General features: G+C 37.4%; 1 protein-coding gene and 1 pseudogene across 2 annotated transcripts; both read left to right on the forward strand.

Annotated features, from left to right (window-relative positions):
• The first annotated feature begins 362 nt into the window (after positions 1-362).
• On the forward strand, positions 363-4,287 carry LOC116002202 (putative late blight resistance protein homolog R1A-10). Of its 2 annotated transcripts, XM_031242276.1 has the most exons (3): positions 363-782; positions 927-4,060; positions 4,183-4,287. In XM_031242276.1, the coding sequence occupies exons 1-2, from the start codon at positions 393-395 to the stop codon at positions 4,044-4,046; spliced, it is 3,510 nt and encodes a 1,169-aa protein (XP_031098136.1). In that variant the 5' UTR covers positions 363-392; the 3' UTR covers positions 4,047-4,060; positions 4,183-4,287. The 2 variants fall into 2 exon arrangements, with proteins under 2 accessions (XP_031098136.1, XP_031098135.1); XM_031242275.1 differs by having other exon boundaries at positions 363-4,060.
• Positions 4,288-9,538: 5,251 nt separating this feature from the next.
• LOC116002203 lies at positions 9,539-10,130 on the forward strand (annotated as a pseudogene).
• The last annotated feature ends 549 nt before the right edge of the window (positions 10,131-10,679 follow it).

The following is a 10,679-nucleotide window of genomic DNA, read 5'->3' on the forward strand; positions in this document are numbered from 1 at the left end:
TACTTTTTCTCTTATAAGTAACAAAAATTGTATTCTTTGATTAGTGTTATATTTGAGAATATAAGTATGACATTTGCACATATAAGCATGACATTTGCATGGTGCTTTGATCCGACCCGACCCGTCTCACGAACAAGGATCCGTGAGACGGTCTCACACAAGTGTGACCCTTTGTTCATAGCTACTTCTGTTCATAGGCCATAGCTACTTTCTCAACCTACTGAAGCACAAAAACTCAACATTTGCCTCCACTCAGACTCGAACCCAATAAGAAAATATTTATAATAGTTAAAATATAATGCAAACTTTTTTTTTTTTTAATGCAAACTTAAAACTACACTTGAACATATTGTTACCTGGAAACACACCGAACATTGCAATTGAGAGATCAGATGGCTTTTATTGCTTTAACTTCTCTCATTAAAACCATTGAGCTTGAGTTTCTGCAACCCACCCCAAGAGTAGGGGAGCTGTCTCTCCATGATCGGGCAGGAATCAACTCTTTCATTGCAAGCCTTTCTTCTTTGCTAGCCCTTCTCCAGATGGAATCCAGTGGCGATGGTGCAGATAGAGTCAGAGATTTGGAAATCGAAATCAGAGACTTTGCACTCCTAGCTGAAGATCACATTGAAATTCAACTCAGCAACATCCTTCTGGCTCAACACCCTAATGATTACACGTGGTTTAGGGCAACATACGAACTACTGCATCGGACTTTGGGAGAAGCAGCAAAAAATGCAACAGAGCTGTTGAAGATTCTAACCAGGGAAAAGGAGTCATGTGTAAGTGAGCAAGAGATGGCTAGTGTTGCTTTAATTAATCTCATCCCAAAATTGAAGTATTACTTTTTGCTACCCTTCCCAACGCTGTATCTTGGTGATGAAACAGCAATGAAATCCTTCTTCAGAAATCTTTCTTTTCTGCAGAGGACCTCCAATAATGGAGGTGCTGCTGCAATCAAAATCAGAAACTTCGCACTCAAAGCTCAAAATGACATCGAATTACAGCTAAGCGACTATCTTGTAGCCAAACACACTCGGCATGAAGGAGAAGTTTCCCAGAGACTCCGTCAAACCTTGCTAGAAGCAGCCAAAATTGCAGCAGAGTTTTTTCACAGTATCCTCAAAGAAGAACAGCATGAGAGAGAGAGGGAGGCGACTTTTGCTGCTTTAACTTCTCTCAGGGAAACAATTGATGATGATGATAAAGCGGGAATCAAATCCACTTTATTGGAAAACCTCTCTTCTCTGCAACTCTTTCTGCTGCAGCAATCAACCAAGGATACGGATTTGGAAACCGAGATCAGAATCTTCGCACTCAAAGCTAATCATGACATCAAAATACAACTAAACAACTTCTCTCAAGAAAAAGATTCCAGGGGACTACATCAAACCTTGCAAGAAGCAACAGCAAAAGCAACAAAGTTGTTGAACATTTTAACCAAAGAAGGAGAAAATGCAAGAGAAATGGCTAGTGATGCTTTAAATACTTTCATGACAAAATTTTATTACGACTTTTTGCATCCCAACCCTATAGTGCCTCTTGACAATAGAGCAGCAATGACATCTTTCTTCCAAAACCTTTCTTCTTTGCAAGACCACTTGGAGTCTAGTGGTGCTGCTACAATCAATGATTTGGAAACCGAAATCAGATCCTTCGTACTCACAGCTGGAGATGACATTGAAACACAAGTAAAAAATTTAGTTCAGGCCAAAGACGACACTGATTATCAACAAAACGCTTCCCAGCTCAATCAAACCGTGGAAGAAGCAGCAGGAAGAGCAGCAAAGTTGTTGAAGATAATCAACAGTAGAAGCAATGAAGTTGATGAGGCAAATGAAACTCAGCCATCAAATACTTGGTTAAAACATGCTGCTTCCAAGTCTGCCAATGTTGAGTCTGATGGATCCTCGCATCGCTTTCTAAAGCCAGAGGGAAGAATGGTTGGTCGTCACCATGATTGTAGAATGATAAAGGATCAGCTCTTTTCTTCCCATTTTAAACAAACGATAATCTCAATTGTTGGAATGGTGGGTATTGGAAAGACTACTGTAGCAAGAAATGTATATGAAGATCCATCGGTTGCATCATATTTTGATGTAAGAGGTTGGGTTACTATGCCTCAAGACAACAATAAGAGCGGAATGCTAAGCCAACTTCTTCAGTCAATTACACCAAAGGAGCCAAATGTAATTAAAAAGGGAAGCACTCCACATGAACTAGAAATGCAGGTACGCAAATGCTTACGTGGTAGGAAGTACCTAATTGTTTTGGACAACATTATGAGCAATAAAGCTACGACTTGCATCAGACAGTGTGTTCCTGATGACATAGATGGAAGTTGCATATTAGTAACGACTAGACACTTCAACCGATATGACAACTGGAACAGCTATATCCATAACATGACTTTGCTAGATCCAAAAGAAAGCTGGGAACTATTTTGTAATATCCTTTCTATTGAAGAGCACTTGGCCCCTAAATTAGAAAAAATTAGGACCCGTGTTGTGGAGAAATGTGATGGATTACCCCAGTTAATTGTTGAAGTTGCCAAGCGTTTATCTAAATGCAACAACATACAACAAGGGTGGAAAAAGATTGAAAAGGAATTAGAGTCGTTGGGAATTCTAGATCGCAATGCAATCATTGTCAGTTACGATATATTGCCACATTATTTGAAAGTTTGCTTTCTATACTTTGGAGTCTTCCCAAAACGTAAAAAAGTTCTGGTTAAAATGCTTATAAGGTTGTGGATTGCTGAGGGATTTGTAAAGCCTAAGCCATGGAATCATAATGAGTTAGAAGATGAAGCTTATAACTACTTGCAGGAGCTTATTGATAGAAGCCTTCTCTTAATTGAAGATCAAAGTTCTGAAGGCAAAATCAAGAGTTGTAGAATGCACAGTGCCTTGCATAGCTTCTGTGTAGGAGAAGCACAAAAAGAAGGTATTTTGTGTACACTAAATACTCAGCACCATCCAAGATTGCCATTAAAGGAGTTTGCAAATTCCTGTCGTTGGCTAAGCTTTTACTCACATAGTTTTGACTATTATGTGCTCCTTGGTACAAACATCCCTCGCTCCATTTTCTTCTTCCATAAAAATCCTGAAATGTTTGCTCCTCTCAAGCTGTTGAAAGTTTTGGCTTTTGATACTTCTATATCACTTCAAAGGGTGCCGGTGCAATTAGGGGATTTAGTTTTTCTGAGATACCTATCCATAACACAATGGTTCCAGGATCTGGATGATGTAGTGTCAAATAATCCAAACTTAGAGACACTTGTTGTTTCCGGTAATGGAGCACCAACAGTCCATTTGCCACCTAGTATTTGGAAACCACCACACTTAAGGCATCTTGAACTTGGCAATTCATATTTGGTAGATCCTCCAAGTGCAGATAAAGAGAATTTACAAACATTATCTTGGGTGGTGAGACCACTTCATTGCAGAAGAGAGGTGTACAACAAGTTCCCTAACATAAAAAATCTGAAAATTTTCCTGAAGGATGACATTGAGCCCAATCACATTGGAGGATGTTGCAGCTATCCTATTATTTTGGATAGTTTTGACTATTTTAAAAGGCTTGAGAAGCTAAGAATCTCAGTCTCTATTGGTTGCAATGTAGCCCTTCCAGAACTGGATTGGTTTCCTTCACGACTGAAGAAGTTGAAGTTGAGTGGGACTAATATTTCTGAGGGGGATTTAAATGTAATTGCCAAGTTTCCAAATCTTATGGTGCTCAAGTTGGAAAATGCTTTTCATGGAATATTATGGGAAGTAGCTCAAAAAGGATTTCGTAAATTAAGATTCTTGCTCATTGAAGCTAAAGAGCTCAAGCAGTGGGTAGTTAGCTCCTCGGTTGACTTTATGAACCTCAGACACTTAGTCTTAAGATCCTGTACTTGTTTGGAACAGATGCCAAAGAATTTTATAGGTTACCAGTTGGAGTCAATTAAGTTGGAGGGATGTCACTCTTCCCTTGTCGCTTCTGCCAAGCAGTTACAACAGAAGAGAATATCCATGGGACTTTTTAGTTTAAAACTTTAAATGAAATTGTTGAGGTTAGAAGCTAAAGCATGCTTCATTCTTAATTTTGTTTCTTTTCTATTCAATGCTGAATTTTATTTATTTTTACTATTTTACTTTTCTGATCTCATTTTGTTTTCTGCATTATTTTTCCCAGATCAAAATTATGGACCCTAAATATGATGGATCACAGAATACACATACAAAAGTGTCTATGTAAGACAACTTTGGCATCCTCATAGTATACAACTGTTAGAAAATGGTATGTGTTAGGTTACAAGTGCTGATTATTCAATTGTGTAACTTCTGCTTTTTCTAGAGTTACATCCCACTTTATTTTATTTTATCTGAGTAATTATATAATCCTGGTTTGGGCTTACACGAGAGTCGGGCTTGTATAGTGGGATATGCAAAATATAAATTCATTTTTATAATTTAGAATAATATAACTCTGTGACTAAGTTGTTACCTTAAAGAAGATCTAATAGTTCAGGTGGGGGTGGGAAGGGTATTGTTTACTTACAAAGATATATTGAAGGTAGAATTTGGTTGTTTACTTGGACCTCAGCTCTGAAAATGTGCAGTCAAGATGACACTATGATCTAATTCAATAACATAATCGAAAGATGCAGTATTGCTTAACCTGGTTTGTCACTGTAGTATTGTCAAGACAATAAATAGCTCATGTAGTTACTTTCTTTGGTTAAAAGTTAATGATTCCTCATGAATGCTATAAACTTGCTACTGCAGATTATCCAGAAGTTGGTAATAGATGGTACTGAGACATAGGCTCAAGATCAAGCTTTCTGTCAAAAAGACAGTGGATCACCAAACATTGTGAAAGAGATTGATCTAATGTTGATGTTTTGTCTTTTTGAGAAATCATGTTGGTTACTGGGGCAAGCTGCCAAGCAAGAACATTCATATTTCATCTGGTGCCTATATGTGATGATTAATACACTGCTTTACATCTCTGTTTCTGTTTCTTTTCTGTTTTGCAATTAATCCTAAGTACAAATATGCTTTTGCAGATTGGTATATGCTAATTGAATACCTTTTGAAAAATTTTCAAGCTAGGAAACTGCTAGTCTCAAGTATTGATGATCTACAGGTTAGGGGAATTGCTTGGTTATGTTCCGACTAAACTTGACTGATTAATATTGATTTGCAAGGCTAAGTATTACATCCATTTCATGCAGAATCAACAGATCCCAAAAGGCCTTGCAAGAATTTACACCCTGAAGTCAATTGAGTTGGAGGGGTGTGGTTCTTCCCTTGTCGCTTCTGCCAAGCAGTTTCAATGGGATACTGGAAACAGTTTTGTTGAGGTTAGAAGCTTAAGCAGTGAGTCATTCTTAATGTTTTATATCCTTTAATTTCTAACCAATGCTCACTGTCTCTACAAAAATCAGTTACTTTTTTTGTTTTGTTCTAATCTCATTTGTTTTTCTGCAATCTGCATTATTTTTCACAGACCAAAATTCTTGGCCCCGAGTATGAAGAATCACATAATATACGTACAGAAGTGTCTCTATAAGACAACTTGGGTAGCCTCATAGAGAATTAACCATTAGAAAAGGTATGTATGAGGTTGCATGTGTCTTGCGCTTCCATCTTTATTTTCAGTTGAGTAATTTTTGCATTTCTAGAGTTACATCCCAACTTTATTTTAATTATCTAAGGAATATATTTGTACCATCCAGCTGATAAAAAGTCTAAAATACAGCTGAAACAGCCAACAGATATGCATGGATGTTGGTCACCAAACACTGTGAAGGAGAAATTATAATAGACTGATTATGCTGCTTTGTATTGTAACTTTATAACTACTGTTGAACCACTTTCATCAACTACTAATTATATTCTTTTAATTCAAAGAACAAATACGATTCCTATACTATATCTGATGGGAAATATGGCCTAGGATAATGAGCAAAACATTCAATTATCCAACGACTCACAGTATGAAATAATAAAAAATAAAATGGAGAAGCTATATATATTTCTCTAGAATCACAGTATGAAATTATCCCCCAAAACTTACACCTATTTGATTGCTAACAACTCTGTGATTTATTTTATGATGATAGGAGTTTTATGTGATACCTTAATGTCATTGTTGTGTATGGCATTTAAGATGGTTTACCAGCCCGCTTCGTTGTTAAACCACGTAAATTCTTGTGTTTTTCTTTATCTTTCTGTTTTCAATCTTTAATCTTACCCATATTTTTCAACAATCATATCTGCAAAATTATAGATATAGACATAATGAAGAGAAAGTAGACTGAATGATTCATTATACACAACTAATTGAAGTGTTTTTTTTTTCCTTTAAGTGTTTAATCACATTGTCTTCATGTGTCACAGGCCAAAGGACCTACTCTCCATTTGCCATCCAGAATTTGGGAGCCACCACAGTTGAGACATCTTGAACTTGGCAAATTATTTTGGATAATCTCAACTATTTGGAAAGGCCTGGTGAGAATCTAATGATCTCAGTTTTTGTTGGCTGTGTTGTAACCCTTCCAAGACAGTCTATGTTTCCTTTAAAACTGAAGTTGAGGTTGATGGGACTAATATTTATAGCTGTGATTTAACTGTTATTAGCATGTTGGCCCAGCTTGAGGTGCTCATCAAGCTGGGAATGCATTCCATGGAAAGGTATGGGAAGTAGCTATAGGGGAAATTTTTAAACTAAGATTCTTCTTAAATAGCTAAAAAAAACTCGAGCATTGGGCTGGCGATGATGATTTCCCACGTCTAGAGTGATTAGTCTTGAGATGTTACTGTTTTGCCGAGTTCCATTGGTGTTTAACAGGAAATTTGATCCTGTGATCTAAGTTGGATCCGTGTGGTCCTTCCATTGTTGCTTTTGCTAACCAGATTCGAGAGACTGGCAATTTGAAATGGGAAACACCATTTATGAGGTTAGAAGCTTCAGTTCAGCATATTTATTCTCTATTACGCATCATTTTTTCATAGATCAAAATCCACTTAGTTGAGCAGTGAAATCTTTCTTTGAAAAAGACATTGAAACACAAATAAAAAATGTAATTCAGGCCAAATTAAAGACAACTAACAAAGAATATCAAGAAAAAGCTTCCCAGCTCAATCAAACTGTGCAAGAAGCAGCATAAGAAGCAGAAGAGTTTTTAATGATTATCAACAGTGAGAAAGATCAGAGTTTGGTGAGAAGATAGAGAACTCTTGTGGGTTGCTTTAAGTAGTCTCATGGAAACAGTTGAGAAGGAGTTGCTTGATGATGAAGCAGTAAGGAAATCTTTAATTTGCGTGCCTTTTTGCAAAAGGAGTCCAGTGAAAGATTTGGAAACTAAAAGCAAAGACTTTGCACTCAAAGCTGGAGATGACATCAAAACACAACTAAACAATTTTCTTCACTCCAAAGACGCAAAGTAAAGAAAAGTTTCCCAGGAACTCCATCAGACCATGGGGGAGAAGCAGCGGAAAGCGCAGCAGAGTTGTTGAAGCATATCAACAGTAGAAGAAGCAATGAAGTTACGTTGATGATGAGGAAAATGAAATTGCCAAGACTCTATTAAGCTAATTGAATACCTTTTTGAAAAATTGTCAAGCTGCTAGCCTCGCGTATTGAAGATCTAGAGGTAAGCAGAATAGCTTGGTTATTTCCTTCTAATAGAAGGATATGTTCCATCTAATAATATTTGGATTATGAATACAGCCATAATTATAAAACAACCCCTACATAAATACATTTAAACAAATAATATTAAATAATTGAAAAAATCAGCACCATAGATCAACACAAACTCAAGGGCCAAAATTAATCCACAATTCTCATGTGTGGAAGTGTTCTCATTTGATCCTTAATATATATATATATATATATATATATATATATATATATATATATATATATTGGATATGGTGAAATCACCGAAGTTATATGTGATTGTGAGATCTCATCCTTATTTTTCATTTTTTTAATTCAAAGGCCCTGATTATTTTTATTAGTTTTTGGGATTTATTGCTTCCATTTGTGGTTTTTGCACAATTTTTGAGAAAAAATATGATAAGTGAGAATGAAGAGAGAGAGGATGCAAGGGTGCTATGTTAATATTTTCAGAGATAGTGGGCCTGCGGTGGAGAACAACAGATCAACCTTTTTCGTGTTGCGCGCAATTTGTGCGCCCTTAAGCACTGTCTTTTTTTTTTTGGTTTCATATATATATTTTTTCCTTCCCCTCCTATTTTCTCTTTCCTAATTACACTTGTAAAATTGCTCAAAAACCTACAGTATTGAGGGATTTGAGGATGACCTTAGTTATAAAATGTGAGGGTATTTTTGAATTTGTACTACTGTGTGCATCAGTTTTATTTTTGGGTTACCGTGATTTTCTCTAGCATAATTCCTTTTTGAAATTTTTATACTCCTTCAATGTTTGTGCTCATTTGTTATTTAGTTTCTCTCTCCACGCTCCCCACTCTATTCCCGGTCGTTTCTCTCTCGCCACGGTCATCAGAAGATTCCATAGCTGGTTCTTCGACTCGGCGGTCCAAATGGTTGAAGAAATCGACGACCATTGGTGTGTAACAAGGTATTTTTTTCCTCTTTTCTATATCGTTCATGCATCCGATTTTTGTTGTTTTTTTTTTCTTGCCTCTTGTATTGTATTTTTTTTTTTTTTTTTGCCTGGGTGTTAGGGGGTTGGTGAAAAAAATTGCTAGGCACTCCACGGACGCTCGTGTATTTTTTATTTTATTTTTTATTTTTAAAAATTTGTTTAAGTATTTTTAATTTTTGAGTCATTACCATTTTTGGTCCTACTGTTACTGTAACATTGCCAATTTTAGTCCACTTCATTAATTTTTGCCACATTTGAGCCAGTCTTATTTAACTATTGCCACTTTTGGTCCACCATTACAATTTCTATGAGTTGGCCGTCAAATACAAGGGTATTTTTGTCTTTCTACAGTGTGGTCTCCTCCTTCAACAACAAAAGATGAGTTTCTTCTTCCTTCTTCCAGACTATTATCTTCCCTGAACAATAACACTTAATCCTACTGTTAATGAATCCTTGGAGACCTTAACACAAATGATTATATTATAAATCAAAATAGCAAAAAATGCACTCTCTGGATACAAGTACATGCAATCAAATATATACACGGAATAATTGATAAAGTGGAAAGTATTAATATCCACGCACAGTTAAGAAGATCAGGGAATAGTGATAAGCAAAATTATAACCTGACAAAGCGTTTGGAGATGAGTGGTTGAACGCTATATTGGAGGGTGAGTAGCGAAAAAAGCCAAATCTTTGGGCTTGTGTTCGCATTCGAATTCATTACTGAAAAGATAGATACGGGTATCTATGAGGCCATTATTCCTCAAATTTCTATCGCCATTACCAACTTCTTCCACCTTAAAACTCCCTTTCTTCTCCTCAATTCCTAGCTCTCTTTTCTTCCTAATCTCTCTCTCTCTGGATTTCTGATTGTTTGATAGGTTTTTTTTTTTTTTGGTTTTGAGGATGGCTCAGAAGACGGGGAAAGAGGAGACGGAGTTCAAGGTAGTACCTGAGACGATAACGCTTGCGTCAACAACTACGGCGTTACCGGGAATTCGGCGACCAATAGCATGTGCCAGAAATGTTTCAGTGCCACCACCGCTGCTGCCGGCTCTTCCTCTGCCACGATCCATTACAAATTCGGCGAGAAACAACCTAGATCTGGCTTCAGGAGGTTGTCGCCGGAGAGGATGAGTCCGGATCTAAAGAGGCGAGAGGAAGAGGAAGAGAATCGGTCCCCTCCTGCTAAGAGAGAGGTGAATCGGTGCACCGGCTGCCGGTATTCCGACCAACACGACTGCATTTACGACTACAAAGCCGCCGGCCAAGATGCGATCGTGAAGGAGGCAAATGGTATAGGCGACGACGACGACGGCTCACTAAAAAGACAAATATATCCCTCCGTTTGACGGCCTTTGGACATATTTTCTAAAGATGGGCCAAAAGTGACAATGGTTAAATAAGACTGGCTCAAATGTGACAAAAATTAATGAGTTTGACTAAAATTGGCAATGTCACAAAACATTAGAACCAAAAATGGTAATGACTTTTAATTTTTTAAAGAAGTAATTATAAAGTATATAATACTTTAATAGTTAATGCTAAAATATTAAATATTAACCTAAAAATATATATATAGTTTGTACAATTTAGGGTTATTTCGTTCAAAACGATGTTGTTTTGAGTGAAATAACCCATAAAAAAAAAGAACAATAGTTAATCGCCCAACTAGGCGGCCTAGTCAGTGCCTAGGAGGTCTAAGCGGTCAACGCCTAAGCGGTGCTTAGGCGGCCTAGGCCGAGCTTAGGCAGTCGCCTAGCTGGCCAGCCGCCTAGACTACTATTTAAGGTGATACGTTAGGCGGTCGACCGGCGCCTAGCGCCTAAGAGGGGATTAATCGGCACTTAGGCGAGATTTTTGCAACACTGACCCGTGGTAGTCTGTGTTTCCAGCGGCTGGTGGGGTGGTGGGTAATGTCAGGTACTGGGGCAACAGTCGTTGGGGGTCTCAGGTTTTATGATTTTTTAGTTTTTTTTTGGGGTTTAGGTTTTCTATATATTTTTTTTTGGTTGGGAGGTGGGGGGGGGGGGGGTTTGGGGGTTTG

The sequence above is a fragment of the Ipomoea triloba genome, chromosome 13 (assembly GCF_003576645.1).
Source record: "Ipomoea triloba cultivar NCNSP0323 chromosome 13, ASM357664v1".
NCBI lineage: Eukaryota > Viridiplantae > Streptophyta > Magnoliopsida > Solanales > Convolvulaceae > Ipomoea > Ipomoea triloba.

Coding starts and splice junctions, on each gene's coding strand:
- LOC116002202 (XM_031242275.1), top strand. CDS start 393: ATGGCTTTTATTGCTTTAACTTCTCTCATTAAAACCATTGAGCTTGAG.